Source organism: Sphaeramia orbicularis, chromosome 4 (assembly GCF_902148855.1).
Source record: "Sphaeramia orbicularis chromosome 4, fSphaOr1.1, whole genome shotgun sequence".
In the NCBI taxonomy this organism is placed as follows: domain Eukaryota; kingdom Metazoa; phylum Chordata; class Actinopteri; order Kurtiformes; family Apogonidae; genus Sphaeramia; species Sphaeramia orbicularis.
Genome location: NC_043960.1, coordinates 2,152,562 through 2,169,529, shown reverse-complemented (window position 1 = coordinate 2,169,529; position 16,968 = coordinate 2,152,562). Strand labels below are relative to the sequence as shown.

General features: G+C 38.7%; 1 protein-coding gene across 1 annotated transcript in view; it reads right to left on the bottom strand.

The window, feature by feature from the left end:
* Positions 1-1,359: 1,359 nt before the first annotated feature.
* acsbg2 (acyl-CoA synthetase bubblegum family member 2) overlaps positions 1,360-16,968 on the bottom strand; it is a 40,194-nt gene continuing 24,585 nt past the window's right edge. The window contains exons 6-16 of the mRNA XM_030132793.1: positions 16,455-16,575; positions 15,826-15,906; positions 14,030-14,179; positions 12,703-12,879; positions 10,842-11,023; positions 9,078-9,320; positions 7,828-8,045; positions 6,510-6,649; positions 5,092-5,338; positions 3,820-3,940; positions 1,360-2,758 (exon numbers count right to left, since the gene is read on the bottom strand). Of these exons, the coding sequence (XP_029988653.1) occupies positions 3,822-3,940; positions 5,092-5,338; positions 6,510-6,649; positions 7,828-8,045; positions 9,078-9,320; positions 10,842-11,023; positions 12,703-12,879; positions 14,030-14,179; positions 15,826-15,906; positions 16,455-16,575 (1,678 nt within the window). The 3' untranslated portion in view covers positions 1,360-2,758; positions 3,820-3,821. The remainder of the gene's footprint in view (positions 2,759-3,819; positions 3,941-5,091; positions 5,339-6,509; positions 6,650-7,827; positions 8,046-9,077; positions 9,321-10,841; positions 11,024-12,702; positions 12,880-14,029; positions 14,180-15,825; positions 15,907-16,454; positions 16,576-16,968) is intronic.

Below are 16,968 nucleotides of genomic sequence, written 5' to 3'. Positions count from 1 at the left end.
AGAGCATTTTTAAACTAGATTTTAACATGGTCCAAAATTACCCTTTTTGGAGCACATACTATAGCCTTACTATTTGAACACCAGGGGGTGCCAAAAATTTTCAAAAAAAGGCTTGAAACACCTTGAAAGGCCTCTGAAAACATCTACATGGGCATCAAAAATTTTCTAGAACACTTTTAAACAAGATTTGAACATGGTCCAAAATTACCCTTTTTTGGGCACATACTATAGCCTTACCATTTCACCACCAGGGGGTGTCGATGAATATTTAAATAAAGTTTCAAAACGCTTTGAAACACCTCTGGAAAAATCTAGATGGGCATCGATAATGATTTAGAACACTTTTTACCCAGGTTTGAAGACGGTCCAAAATTACCCTTTTTGGAGCACATACTATAGCCTTACCATCTGAACACCAGGGGGTGTCGATGAAAGTTGAAATAAAGCCTCAAAAACCCTTGAAACACCTCTGGAAAAATCTAGATGGGCATAAATAATGATCTAGAACAATTTTAAACTAGATTTGAACAAGGTCCAAAATTACCCTTTTTGGAGCACATACTATAGCCTTACCATCTGAACACCAGGGGGCGGTGATGAATATTTAAATAAAAGTTTGAAACACCTTGAATTTCTTACCTGAAGAAGCTGATTCCCTGAAGCGGAGGCAGGGGGCGCCGTTTTGTTTGTTTGTTAAAGCTCTGGCAGCAAAACTGAATTCAAAACCTCAAACCACATTTGGTCGTGACTTGGTGGTGGTGGGGGGGGGGGGTTGTTTGTCTGTATCAAGATACCTCAGAAAGTTGTGGAAGGATTTTCCGGACATGTTGATACTGGCCCAAAGAAGAAATGATTAAATTTTGGTGGTGCCTGGGGGGGGGTGTTGGCAGAGGTGTGTGGTTTTCTAGTGTAAATCCTTTTTTTCCTCATTTACTGATAAAGGGCAAAATTTCAAATGTCAGCAGCAGTAAAACTATAGGTTGAACTCACACCAGCCTGGGTTTATAGATTAGAATTGACCCAGTAACGATGTGTTGAAAAATTTTTAAAGAATTTTTAAAATCTTTTTTCTTCTCCCATTTACTTACAATAAACTAAACTTCACATCCTAAAAAACATCAGTGTTTTTCAGCTTCGTTCAAACTTGGCACAAATATAAACAGAGTGGATCTGTGACATCAGCACACACAGACATGATGACATCAGCTGGACCGATGACATCAGCTACAATACGTGTGAGGGGCGGGGCTTGTTGTTCCTGGAACCACCTGTTAGCGCTCTTATTCTGACGGCGCTGATCCTGATGTTTGTGTAAAATCGGACTCATTCATATGTAAAGTCGGACAGATGGACGACAGGTGACAGTATTTCAGTATTTATTCAGTTTTATTCCATAACTGATCCAACACAGACATTCATAGTGTACACAGTCACTTCTGCTTTAGGTTCATGCTTTTCCTCAACATCGTCTCGTCTGATAACAGCGTCTGGTTATGGTCAGGTAGATCCAGGTCTACGTCCGGGGTCATGAGGTCACTCTGGTCTCAAAAAAACAAAAAAACAAAAAAAGCCAAATCTAAACTTCGATATTATGATTTAAGAGCTTTTTAATTAAGCGTCAGGTGACCTCCCCCCCAGACCGACTGCATCACCTTCATTTCCATATTTACCAGTTTGTTCAAGTTACATCATTTCCTTTCGGTTTCTCCCCAAACCTTTTATTTTCAACCACACTTCTGTACAGTTACTTCATTTACAACATCAGCTCTTTGGATTCCAATCACCTCTTCTGTTAAAATATATCCTCGTCTCAAAGGAAGGTCACCGCAATAAAAGCGCGAGCGTTTCCACGTTCATATATTTGATGCAACAGATCAGTGAGGCCTTTGTGACGCAGCTGATATATTATTATTATAAGATATGATCTCGCTTCAAGTGCAAAAACTCCCGCGCTGATCGATGCACGCCTGCAACATGAGCTGAATAATGCGAGAAAATTAAAATAAATAAAGACGAGTGAGGAAGATGAGAACGAAGGCGGAACGTATTTACAATATTACACAAGATTTCAGCAACTTTACACACAAAAAGAAAACATTTCAACCAAGCCAGGCAGGTATGTGAGCACAGCGGACATCCCATTACAGTCACACATTACACACACAAAAAAAAAGCAATATTTATGGCTTCAATGGGTTCATTTTACAGCATGAAAAACACTTCTATGTTCAGCTATGGGAGGGTTCGCAGCTTTTGACTCTGAATAACAATAAACAGATATTTTCGGTAAAAGTATGTGGATAAAGACGACAAAACCACACAGGAAACATTGATAGAATTGAAGAACGTCATATTTTTCCACGTCGTCTGAAGCTGATTTGGCCCGAGTTGAGTTTGACTTTGGCAAAAAAATAAAATAAATAAACATCCCAAACAAAAAAAAGACATCTTTAATCAACCTGAAAACGAGCTTTTATGTCAAGTATTCCAGTGGGATCAACTGAACAGCTGTTCGTACGCAGCTGCTGCTCCTTCATCTGTCACGTCACTGTTCGTGTCAGTAAAACGAATAAAGCTGGTTCACTTCATCCACAGTCCACGGCTGAAGCTTCTGTACGATGGCTTCTCTGATTTTCTGAAACGTCCATAAATGTAAACGGAGACTGAAGAACTGAAGCTTTAAGGCAACTCAAACATTTACACCGGAGAGAAAACAGGACACGAGGGAGAGCGATGAGGGCCGGCGGGTCCTGAGGGGTTTGTCTGAGGGGTTTATCTGAGGGTTTATCTGAGGGGTTTGTCTGAGGGGTTTATCTGAGGGGTTTATCTGAGGGGTTTGTCTGAGGGGTTTATCTGAGGGGTTTATCTGAGGGGTTTATCTGAGGGGTTTATCTGAGGGGGTTTATCTCAGGGGTTTATCTGAGGGGGTTTATCTGAGGGGGTTTATCTGAGGGGTTTATCTGAGGGTTTATCTGAGGGGTTTATCTGAGGGGTTTATCTGAGGGGTTTATCTGAGGGGGTTTATCTGAGGGTTTATCTGAGGGGTTTATCTGAGGGGTTATCTGAGGGGTTTATGAGGGGTTTATGAGGGGTTTATGAGGGTTTATGAGGGGTTTATGAGGGGTTTATGAGGGGTTTATGAGGGGTTTATCTGAGGGGTTTATCTGAGGGGTTTATCTGAGGGGTTTATCTGAGGGGTTTATCTGAGGGTTTATCTGAGGGTTTATCTGAGGGGGTTTATCTGAGGGGTTTATCTGAGGGGTTTATCTGAGGGGTTTATCTGAGGGGTTTATCTGAGGGGTTTATCTGAGGGGTTATCTGAGGGGTTTATCTGAGGGGTTTATCTGAGGGGTTTGTCTGAGGGTTTATCTGAGGGGTTTATCTGAGGGGTTTATCTGAGGGGTTTGTCTGAGGGGTTTATCTGAGGGTTTGTCTGAGGGGTTTATCTGAGGGGTTTATCTGAGGGGTTTATCTGAGGGGTTTATCGGAGGGTTTATCTGAGGGGTTTATCTGAGGGGGTTTATCTGAGGGGGTTTATCTGAGGGGGTTTATCTGAGGGGTTTATCTGAGGGGGTTTATCTGAGGGTTTGTCTGAGGGGTTTATCTGAGGGGTTTATCTGAGGGTTTGTCTGAGGGGTTTATCTGAGGGTTTATCTGAGGGGTTTATCTGAGGGGGTTTATCTGAGGGTTTGTCTGAGGGGTTTATCTGAGGGGTTTATCTGAGGGGGTTTATCTGAGGGTTTATCTGAGGGGGTTTATCTGAGGGGTTTATCTGAGGGGGTTTATCTGAGGGGGTTTATCTGAGGGGTTTGTCTGAGGGTTTATTTGGGGGGCAGCGGGTTGTCGGGGGTGGTGGGAGTGGCCAGTTCTTTGTAAAAGTTCTCGATCTGCTCCTTGTACATTTTCAAAACCACCGGCCGCTTCAGCTTCATGGTCGGACCTGAGGGAGGAGAGTTAAGGTTAGTCTAGACCTGGGAGAAAAGAGCAACGAGTCCACCTCCTGAGCCTAAACCTGAACCTGAGCCTAAGCCTAAACCTGAGCCTAAGCCTAAACCTGAACCTGAACCTGAACCTGAACCTGAACCTGAACCTGAACCTAAACCTGGACCTGAGCTTAAACCTGAACCTGAGCCTAAACCTGAACCTGAACCTAAAGCTGAGCCTAAACCTAAACCTGAACATGAACCTAAACCTGAACCTAATGCTGAACCTGAACCTAAACCTGAGCCTAAACCTAAACCTGAACCTAAACCTGAACCTAAAGCTGAACCTGCACCTAAACCTGAACCTGAACCTAAACCTGAACCTAAACCTGAGCCTAAACCTAAACCTGAATCTGAACCTAAAGCTGAGCCTAAACCTGAACCTAAACGAGCACCTAAAGCTGAGCCTAAACCTAAACCTGAGCCTAAGCCTAAACCTGAACCTGAGCCTAAACCTGAACCTAAGCCTGAACCCGAACCTGAGCCTAAACCTGAACCTAAACCAGAACCTAAACCTGAACCTAAAGCTGAGCCTAAACCTGAACCTGAACCTGAGCCTAAACCTGAACCTAAACCAGAACCTAAACCCAAACCTAAAGCTGAGCCTAAACCTGACCCTAAACCAGAACCTAAACCTGAACCTAAAGCTGAGCCTAAACCTGAACCTGAACCTGAACCTGAGCCTAAACCTGAACCTAAACCTGAACCTAAACCAGAACCTAAACCTGACCCTAAACCAGAACCTAAACCTGAGCCTAAACCTGAACCTGAGCCTAAACCTGAACCTAAACCTGAACCTAAACCAGAACCTAAACCTGACCCTAAACCAGAACCTAAACCTGAACCTAAAGCTGAGCCTAAAGCTGAGCCTCAACCTAAACCTGAACCTATACCTTAACCTGAACCTGAACCTGAGCCTAAACCCAAACCTAACCCTGAACCTAAACCTAATCCTAAACCTAACCCTGTCCCTGTTATCTCCAGGCTGAGCCGTTCCATCTCCTAAAGTGCTTAAATTCGGTCTTTTGTCCGACCTGCTCTAACCCACCAGGTGCCGGCTGGAGGTGGACGTGGTGTTTCTGGGTCTTTCAGCTTCAGTTAAACTCACCCAGTTCTCCGCCCACGATGGAGAAGTCTTTGTCCAGGACGATCCACTTCTGGATGCGCTGGGCGTTGGACGTGGCCTTGTCGTTCACTCGGTTGATCCCGTCCTGGATGGCGCCGTGGACCGCTCGGTCTCGGCCTCCGCAGATCTCCGACACTCGCGTGGCGGTGCTGCCCAGCTTCCTGCACAGCTCCACCACCTCTGGGGTCAGTTCATCCTCTGGGGCTCCGGATTCAGAGTTGACCTGGCACTGGAGACCACGAAGAGTTTACTTTCATTTTCATTTTGTTTGGTTATTTTTATTTCTATTTTATTTTATTTTACTTTTAGTTTTACTTGTACTTTTTCATTGTTATTTTTATTTTGTTTATACATTACTTTTATTTTTACTTTTATTTTTTTGTTGTTATTTTTAATTTTACCTTTATTTTTTTTTTGCCATTTTATTTTGTTTTTATTTTAATTTTCTTATTTTTACTTCTACATTTTTATTTTGTGTTGCTATTTTTATTTTTATTTTATTTTACTGCTATTTTTCCTTTAATTTTTTGTTGTCATTTTTACTTCTACTTTTATTGTTTAAATTTTTAATTTGACTTTTATTTCTACTTTTTTGTGGTTTTTATTTTATTTTGATTTATATATTGTTATTATTTTATTTTTACTTTACTTTAATTTTCTATAGTTTTTCTCTTTTTTTCTTTTGCTTTTTTTTTGGTGTGTTTTTTTTTTTTTTTTTGCTTTGTTTTGTTTTGTTTTTTTTTTTAACTTTTTTTGTGTTTTTTATTTTTATTACTTGAGGTCCTGGTCTTCCATCCATGCTTTACAAAGTTCGTGTCTAACATACACATTTCTTGTGTAAATTAATTTTTTAAATTTTCAGTTCTTTTTTTTTTTTTGCATCTTTAAAAGTTTACACCTTTTGTTTTCATCAGCTGACACTTTTTCTATTAATGGAACTGGGGGGAAAAAAATGAAGGTCTAAGTTTAGTGCCTTATACATTTTCTCATCTCTGTAGCTTTAAGAATTAAAAAACACATTAAATTCACTCCTCATACAGTAAATATGAACTTCTAGGAGCATAAAAAACATCTGAGCAGCAGCTGAACTTCATCTAAATGAGCATAAATCCACAACAGCTGATGCATTTCAGTCTGGGCTCTAGAATCAGAGTTCCTCAAAGGCCACTAGAGGGCAGTGTTTGTGCATTAAACATCTGCAGAGCACATACTGGTTCTGTCTGTTGACTCATCTGTGTCAGATTAGATCAAACTGGAGGAAACAGTTGGATCTGACACATGCTTTTCCACGTCGTCCGTCTTCTGCCTTTATCTGACTGTGTTTCCTGGTGTTTTATCTGCACAGCCTCACTATAATTATAGCTGACATCCCATAATGAACAGCACACACAGTGCTTTACCTTAATGGTGAGCAGCATCGACAGGAACTTCCTCTTGTCTCCGATCAGCATGGCGTTGCTGATCAGCGGCACATGCTCCTTAACGGCGTCCTCGATGGGAACCGGAGGAATGTTTTCACCTCCTGCTGTGATGATCAGCTCTGCACACACACACACACACACACACACACACACACACACACACACACACACACACACACACAGGATAAGACTGTGAGAAGGCTGCATTTGTACTAAGTTACTGGAGTATTTTTCTGTCCAGTTTTCACTTTCATTTGTACTTGAGCATCTGTTTCAGACTTCAGTTTGTATCCATGCATTGTGTGGGGTTTAGTTCACCTTCCCCACATTAAGAATAACAGCAGAAATGATCTGTTGAATCCACAGCCAAAGGGAAAAGGCGTCAGAACGACACTTTTCCATCGTATGCACAAAACTTTACTGACATTCAATATTACTAAATGCATAGTGTCAGTTTTTCCATTCAATCACAAATGCAATGATTAGTTTATTTATTATCGCAAGAAGTCATTCTGTAAACATGGCAACGAACGTAAACATCGAGTTGATTTACAGATATATTCATTATTATTATTATATATTACCCCTCTGTCCTGTACTGAGTTAAAACATGATTCAGTTTCCTGGTGTGTCCACACATACCGCACCATGCTTGTTTTAAAACTCCTCTTCTTCGCTTGTTGTAACGTTCGTCAACATCTGTTTTTTTTTTTTGTTCATGTGACTCTAGTTGCTGAAAAAGGTCTTTCCATTGCAGTTTTGCGTGATATACCAATTGCGCTACACCCGAAAAACCCCCTCTTGTCAGCGCAAAAACGTTTAATTGAAAAATGAGAATTTTGGCGAAATTGTCGTCTTCCATTGGATACATTTTTATGCACAAGTTCTATTCACGCAATTTGAGGGTCAATGGAAAAGTGACTAGTGAGTGTACCTTCTATGTTAAGTACCATGAAGTAATGGTACTAATGTAAGTAATGATGTTCAAAGGGATAACGCGGCACAGTTTATTACAAAACATGTTCAAGAAGTTTATTACAAAATGTGGCATGTTATTACAAAACTGTGGTGTTATTACATAATGAGGTGAAAAATTATTACATTATTCCATAATGTGGCCCAACAGTGCCCTATAAAGGGTTAACCATCTTTGTCTGACTCACGCCAGATTTTGGTTTAATTTTTACACGGTCGCAGAAAAAGATGCAGTGAAGTGTGTTTTCACCCAGCTCATGCGCTCTGAAGGCCTCGGTAAAGCACTGGGCTCCTCAGAGCCTGGGCTGTTTCTAGTTTGTACCTTTAATTCTTCCAGTGATGAACAGGAACCCGTTGTGGTCGTGTTTGCCCAGGTCACCTGACCGCAGCCACCCTTCTGCATCCAGAGCCTCCTCCGTCTTATCAGGCATGTTGAGGTACCCCATGAAGACGTGACGACCCCACAGGCAGATCTCACCGTTCCCCTCCTCGTCGGGGTTTAGCAGCTTCGTCTTGCATCCTGGGATCTCCTTACCACAGCTGCAACAAAAGCAAACAGGTAAAAATACGACCAGTGTCCCTGTACGTCACCTGCCTGTTCTATGAAGAATCCATAACCAGCTGAATGTGTGAGGTCGTCAGGTTCTGTCTCTGTGTTCCAGTCCTGTGGTGTTGATGCAGATCAGTCTGCCAATAGAAGTGGGTGGGGCTTTGACTGGAGGACAACTCCACTCATTCAAAGTCCATTTATGACTTCTATCAGTGATCAGTAGTAATTATATTGATATCTGTGACCAGTTACATGTTACAAACCAGCAAAATATGGAAAAATGTGAAAAAATGTGAAAAGTTCATCAGAAATTCACAAAATAAAATTTCTCAAAACTGTGAACAAATTTTCTAGACACTGTCACAAGGAAGATACACATAAAGTTTGAAATGAATCCAACCAGTAGTTTTGTCAGAGAAAATGTTTCAAGAAATGACTAACGAAGACGATGACGATGAAGATGACGAAGACGAAGATGACGAAGATGAAGACAAAGATGAAGATGACGAAGATGACGAAGACAAAGATGACGAAGACAAAGATGAAGATGACGAAGACAATGAAGACAAAGACGAAGATGAAGAAGATGACAAAAACAAAGATGACGAAGACAAAGATGAAGATGACGAAGACAATGAAGACAAAGACGAAGATGAAGAAGATGACAAAAACAAAGATGACAAAGACAAAGACGAAGACAAAAATGACAAAAATGACAAAAATGACGAAAATGACGAAGATGATGAAGACAAAGACGAAGATGACGAAGACGAAGATGACGAAGACAAAGACGAAGATGAAGATGAAGAAGATGACAAAAACAAAGATGACAAAGACAAAGACGAAGACAAAAATGACGAAAATGACGAAGATGACGAAGATGATGAAGACAAAGACGAAGAAGACGAAGACGACGTCCTGACAGTATCTCCTGGTTTATTGGCGGCTGACGTGCACACATATGAACCCACTTGCTGTGCGTTGTGAACGGACTCCCACCCCTGCAGAGAAAACCTCCGTACCTGGTGAGCTTAAAGGCCTCTGGGACAGAGATAGTGTGAGGGCCGGAGCTCTCACTCATCCCGAACAGCTCGTACAGAGGAATGTTGAGGCTGAGGAAGAACTCCAGCGTGTCTTTGGTGATGGGAGCGGCGCCCGTGAAGCACTTGTTGCAGCGTTCCAGGCCCAAAGCTTTTCGCACTTTCTTAAACACAAGCTTTTTGGCGATGTGGTAGCTGAAAGTAGGACGTCCGACGGCGCCGTTTCTGTAAAAGCAGGACAAACGACAAGAATGAGCGGATGAGTGACAGAGAATTCCTCAAACATCAGACTCTGTAGACGCAACAAATGAAAGACAAGAAACAGTACAACATCAGGACGGGAACAACAAACAGACAAATTCTACTCTCATCGGGTTTAATTCTCAGAGATTTAGTCGTTTAGAGACTTGGACAAAATGTGGAGGAGACAAAGGAATTTCAAGAAAAGTCTCATTTCTGGCAAATAAAAGAAAAAGACAAATATCGAACTGTGTTTTGATCAGATTTCAGTTAATGTTGAGTTGGTTTTAGTCTCTGTAGATGACAAAAATTCAAAAAAGTCGTACAATATGAGGATGTAAACGACATATGGATACAAACTCCCATGAGAATATGACAGTTAAAACTGTGTAAGTTTCTAAAATGTAAATAAAATACTATTTTTGTTGCACATTTCTGTTTTGCATCTTCATCGTCATGGATCATGTGTAAAATTGGGCTGTTACTGATGTTTGATCCATGTAACTCTGAAATGTTTTCAGAAATGTTCAATAACTTTTTAACCACTTATCCACACATATGCTACATCCTATATTATAAAAGGAAACGGGACTCTGTCTGTGTGTCTCAGGCATCACACAACATCTGCACACAGCTGACTGCTGCAGTTTGGCATATTACGTATTTTTGGTCAAGGAACAGACTAGTGAAAACGGGAAATTGATAGGACCAATATTTTGGGAGATATTAGTAATTTTGGAATACAATAGCCTTACAATGGCCAGTTACGTTACTATGCCCGGAATCATCATTGAAGTGGGTTACCTAGCAACAGATAAACAATAGGGCCACGTTGCCATGGTGTCAAATTTCCTGTGCAGAAACAGACACCAGCTGAGAGGTTATTCAACTGAAAACACCAGTGAAATTTACCAAGAAAGTAAAGACAGAACTTAGAACTCTACTTTATTATTTATTTCCACTGATACTTTCTAATGTACAGTTACCTGTTTTTCACTACTATTTTCATTACTATTATTATTATTACTATTTTTTCCATTTCCATTTCTTATATTTGTACATTCGGTGTTTGTGCTGCTGCTGCCAACGAGATGAATAAAGTTCTATGCAATGTAATGTAATCTAATGTAATCTAATCTAAACTGAACTAATGTAATCCAATGTAATGTAATCCAGTCTATTCTAATGTAACATAACGTAATGTTATCTATTCTACTGTAATGTAATCTAATTTAATCCAATGTAATGTTATGTAATGCAATCTAATCTAATCTAATCTAATCTAATGTACTGTAATGAAAATGAAATCTGATGTTATACAATCTAATCTAATCCAATGTAATATAATATAATATAATATAATATAATATAATATAATATAATATAATATAATATAATATAATATAATATAATGTGATCCGATCTAATGTAATCTAATGTAATGTACTCTAATGTAATCTGAGTCCAGTGCCTGTGGAGTGTCTGCTGTTTCTTGTGTGTACGTACTGGTTCATCTTGGTCAGGTTGGTCTGCAGTCCCACGTCTTTGGCCCACGCCGCCACCTTCCTGCGGACGGTGGAAGACTTGGCGCCCACAGACTTCATCTTCTCCTGCATCTTCTCCCAGACACGTGGGACGCCCATGAAGGCGGTGGGACGCACCTCCTTCAGGGTGTTCACCAGAGAACCCTGAAATGGGAGATTGGACACGTTGTGGAAACATTTATACAAACCCAGCCTGCAGCGAAAACCACATGGAAAGAAGCGTGGAAACTGAAACCAACAACGTGAGGGAAACATTTGGAGAAGATCAGCGTGGAAATGAGACAACGAAGGCTCTTAGTTTGTGTGATGTGGAGGCAGCGTCCCCTCAGGGTAACATTTACTTCACTACCTTAAAAACCTCAGTATGAATTAGTTCAGGGGTGGTGATGTCGAAATTCTGTGAGGCAGTTCATGGAGAATTAACTGACATTAAATGTAGCAATAGACGTATTTGACAAATAAAGACAAAGGACACAGAAAGGGAAAACTTCCTGGAATAAGACCTTCTTAAATTTAAATTAGTCTAAATCCTGGATGTTTCCTTTTGTTTATTGTATCAGTAATAAGATCAAGAATATATATTAAAATTTTACATAACATATATCCCAATAACTTACATTCTTTCAAATATTTAGATATTGAAAATACATGTACATTTTGTTACCTAGACTCAGAATCTCTTTTTCGTCTATTCTATTATTGCCCACATTCTTTTTCTTTTTCAATCAATCAATCAAATTTAATCTATATAGCACCATATCATAACAAAAGTTATCTCATGACACTTTACACATAGAGCTGGCTGAAAACAGACTCTTTTTGGAACCATCTTACAAATTTAACCAACTCCATTCAAATTACAAATAAGAATGTAATCACACATTTAAAATAACATTTACAATCAATCTTTTTTATTTTACTTGGAAAATTCCATATCTATAAACATACAAATTTGAAAAAAGTTCCAAATTTTAGAAATTTTATGTGTGAATCCATAATTTACTTTAATTCTTTATTCCTGATAAACTCAAAAAAGCGACAAAATCCACTAGTAAAAGAATTCTTATACTCATAAAGACCCAGTGCTACTTTTATGTCAGTTCCTAAATGAAATTTTCTCTGTATCTAACCTCTCTTAAGTGATTTATCACCATTTATTTACAATATTATGTTCTGTATTTTGTATTTTATCAGTGTAAATCAGGCATTTTTCTGTATTTAATTTACTGATCATGTAGATGTTCATAAAAACTCAGATTAAAGTAGAGGATTTTTAAGTCAAAAGCAGAGAAAACTGAGGAAAAAGTGACTTTTTCAGTCAAATCTGTCATTAACTGAACATAAACCCAGTGTGTCCATCCACTGTCATTGATCCAACTCCATGGGTTTTACTGGTGAATCAATGTTGTAGATGATGATGGTGTTTCCATGGTAACTATGGAGCCTCTGAACGTCCAAATGGGTCATATCTGATGACTATGAAAAGATGAAGAACTGTATTTGACACCAATTATTTACATGTATTGATAGTATTAGCGGATCAACAGGTCTTAAACAGTTTAGATCAGCAGATGGTTTTGGTCGGTGGTGGATGTTTGGGTCTTTTTTAGGTTAAATTGGAATAATTACACCCCATTTCAAAAATACTGATTTTTGTTATTATTTGGTACGTCTGTGATGTTTGATTGTATTGTTGTTAAAAGTGATGAACTTCTCATCTGATGTCATCAGTATCATCAGCTGAGCGTCACCGTGGCGACGTTATGGCTTCAGGGGTTTGCACGTGTTTCAGACGCGTCACAGCGTGCGTCTCTGTGTCTCACCTTCAGGGCGTCGGGCTGAGCGAAGTGCGTGACTCCTCCCACTTTCATGCAGACCCAGATGTCGACCATCTGGGCGGCGATGTGGCTCAGAGGCAGGTAGCTGACCACGGCCTCCTGCGCCTGGGTGGCCTCCGTCAGATGGACGTGTCGGCTGGTGGACAGCGCCGTCCACGTCAGCTGAGGGGACAGTAAATACAGACCGTTTACGGACGCCAGTGAGGAAGACATGAAGATGCTTTGTGGACTTTGAGCACAATAAAAGTAGGCCATCAAAAGGACATTTATGTGGATGATTTTATGAGTTTTGATGTTTGAGAAAGGAAAAAATAAACGACGTCTCAAAATTCAGACTCATATTCATAAGTAGTTTAGTGATTCTACTGGTGCATGAACTGAATGCATTCTGTTTGACTTTTACAGATTCCACTCTCATCTGGTTTTATTCAAATAGATTTAGTCATTTAGAAACTTGGACAAAACGTGGAGGAGATGAGGTTTGCAAATAAGGAATTTCAAGAAAATATAGTCTTATTTCTCAGAAATACAATTAAAAATATATATAAATATATCTAACTTTAATTTGGCAGATCCAACTGCAGGAAGATGAAAAGAGTTTGTTAAAAATTTTTAATCAAAATATGGTTAAAAATCCTGGACATAACTTTTTAATTTCACCCCATATAATGCAAGCAAAATGTCTTTTACCCTTTGATATAATTTGCAAATACATGTTTACATATCTAACTGTGTTTTAATCAGTCTTTAGTTAATGTTGAGTTGGATTTAACCAGTACCAAGTTAAAATAACTGTTTGCATATGCCAGCAAAAGACAAATGTTAGTCCTTATTTTCACAGTGAGAACACTTACACAGTTTAAGAATATTAACAAGTCAATCTTAAATTACTGCAATAATTACTGAAATAAGCTCAGCTTGCATAAACTGAGGCCAATATAGTCTTTCAATTGATAATTTTGAGACAATTTTGTTATTTTAATGGATATTTGGCTTCTTTTTTTAGCTGGGATGTTTTTAATGTGACCCTGCATTTAAAAAAAACATTAAAATATGTCAAATATGTCCTACAACTCAGCACTTTTATCCTCTTAAGTCAGTTCTGTGGTGACATCATGTACCATCAGTCATTTGATACATGTTATTGTGGTATCTATGTTAGATTTGTGTAGAAAAAAATTAGTTCAGGTATATAAACACCTCTAAAATAAAAAAATAACTAAATAAAAGAATGAATGATGTTAAATCTTTCGCATCAGCTGCATGTGTCCACATCTCCCATCCCCACCAAACGTGTCCGTTGCTCTCTTACATTGTCATGGCTCAGCATGACGCCTTTGGGCTGTCCTGTGGTTCCTGAGGTGTAGATGAGCGTGCAGCATTGATTGGGTTTCTGGCTGGCGATGATCGCATCGAGGGGAGCGTCTGGTTCGTCACGTCCCAGCTCCATAAACTCCGCCCACTAAGATGGACCAAGAAGAGTATTGAAGTGTTTTTCTATGTAATATATTCCTTTACTGTTACTGTTGGTACTGATTCTGCAAAGAAAACAACTGCACTGCACTGAACTGACACTGAACCCTTTGGTATCCCACCCACAGACGTCCTTCCTAATGTCCATAAGTGCAGAATCTTTGCAGTTTTTCATACAGTTTGTTTATAACTTTTTTACATTTTTGTATTTCATCAACTGGAGCCATAAAAAATAACAAATACTCAATAACTGTCATATTTTTAGCCCTTTAAATTCCATGTTTGTAATGAAAACAAACCATATTTTTTGGTGCAAAAACACAAACAAACTTTTTTAAAAAATATATTATATAAAAATTGGAGGCAAGGGGTGTTGTTTTTGGTTTGTTTGTTGGTTTGTTAAAACTTTAGCAGTAAAACTATTGGTTGAATTCATGCCAGACTGGGTTTATAGATTGCCAGTGACTAAGAATAGATGCCATTACAATTTGAGAAAAGTAGGTCCAAGTTCAAATGTTCTATGATTTAAAAAAAAAGTCTCCCCTTTTACTTACAATGGTTGAAATACGTGTGAGGGGCGGGGGTTTGTAGTACCTGGTACCACATGTTTTGTTTTGGGTTTTTTTTGCAGTCTGGCATATGTCAATGATTCACAGCAACACCGGTTAATGTGGTTTGTTATTTTTTGTGCTAGGTCAAATGTTACAAAATGCTAAAACGTGTCAATGTGCATTTTTTACTTACTTCGGAGAAGGGTTCTAGTGTAGTAATTTAACTTTGTTTACAATGTGCTGATTTTAGTGGCTGGGTCAGAATTTTTAAAATCATGCAAAAATGAACAACTTTTGAATTCTGACCCAGAACAAATTGTGAAAAATAATGCAGTCGTGGAAAAAATGATGAGACCACCCCTTATTTTCTTCAGTTTCTTGTTCATTTTAATGCCTGGTCCAACTGAAGGTCCATTTGTTTGGACAAATATAATGAGAACAACAAAAATAGCTCATAGTAGTTTAATTTCAGAGCTGATATCTATCCATTTAACATGTTTTCTTGATAAAAAACCAAAATCACTTCAGTTTTTCACATCAGTATCTATGTCATTGTACTGACAAAAACAGTACTTTTATTCATTCCATGTTTTCTTTTCTGTCTGTTTTAGTCACATGACACACACAGGAGTTAGGACTGGATTGCAGAACCATTGTTTTTGAGGACTTTTGATGGTCTAATAATTTTTTCCGTGATTGTATGACCTTTTACAACATGAAGTGCAATGTGTGTATAATATGCTCACCCAGGTTAAGGGATGTTTCATGAACTAAATAATGGTAGTAGTTGCAATTTATTTGTCCATTAAACGGAGAATCATCTATACATTCATACAGTTTGATTTCTATATTAAGTATGAGCGATAAGGTGTAGGCAGAAGCATAATACTGTTTATTTGTTGAATGCCTTAGTTTTAAACATCCTTTAACTTTAGTGACTGATGTGGATGTTTTTAATTCTTTATCAAGGTTGTTCCATAAGTTTACTCCAATCACAGATATGCATTTGCCTTTTGTGTTGGTCCTTGCCTTTGGTTTCTTGAACGCTACACACATCAGCTATAGAGTATGGCGCTGTTCTTACCGAGTACAGATTTGGTCTCTTCTCTTTCAGTGCATCTTTGTATTGGATGATTGCTTTCAAGTGTGGCAGTTTGTCTTCAACCTGAGAACAAACACAAAAGTTCATTTCATGCTGCACACATCAGAGAAATGTCAAAGAAAAAAAAAACAGCACCTTTTAATTCCCAGAGGACAAATATCTATAATTATTGCACCATTCCAATCCATTTTTATTTCTAAAGCACAAATTTAAATAAACACAAAGGTTTCCAAAGTGTTGTACAGTACACAAAAAAACCCCAATAAAAACATAAGAAGATAAAATACCAAGATAAAATCACACTGAAATATAATAAATAAATAAATAGAACTGTCCACCTCTAATAAAATATCCATGCACATAAAATCAACAACCTACACGGTGTGAAAAGCCAAAGAAAAGAGGTGGGTTTTAAGAGGAGCTTTAACCATTAAAATATACACTTAGACAAATACTGCATCCATTCAAATGACGCTATAACATGAGTCTAAAACATCAGTGATTTCCTTCTGTGACCAGTGACAAAGTTTGTACTTAAAAAATGGAATCCTGAAGGACTATCCTAAATTCTGTCTTGTTGAAGCGACTTCCTGTCCTGACTGTTTTCTCACCTGGAGGATCTTCTGCAGCTGTTTGTGATTCTCCACCACGATGATGTTGGCCTTGCAGTTCTCGGCCACATACTGACAGGCCTCGGGGGAGTTTGTGGTGTAGATGCCCACGGCAAAGCCACTGCAACCATGCAAAGAAGTAAGAAAATGAGAGGAAAATTAGGTTTAACGAATTGTCTTTTATATTTACAAATACACAGAAAAAGATGAAACTCTCCTCTGGTTTGATTCTGACAGATTCCATCATTTATTACAGAGTTTATGATCCTGCTGTGATACGACATACTTGGGTACTTTCACACATTTTCTGGTCTTAATGAATATTTCTGTGTCTATTGAGTGCAGCTTATACACATATATATTTTAACCATTGTCTTTTTTATTAAGCTTTCTTACAAATAATACGAACAATAATGACAAAAAAAGGAAAAAAAAAACCCCAAAAGAATCCCTAAACAAAATAAAAAATAATCCCCTCAAAATAATCCCATTTACAGGCCCAACACAGTCCTTC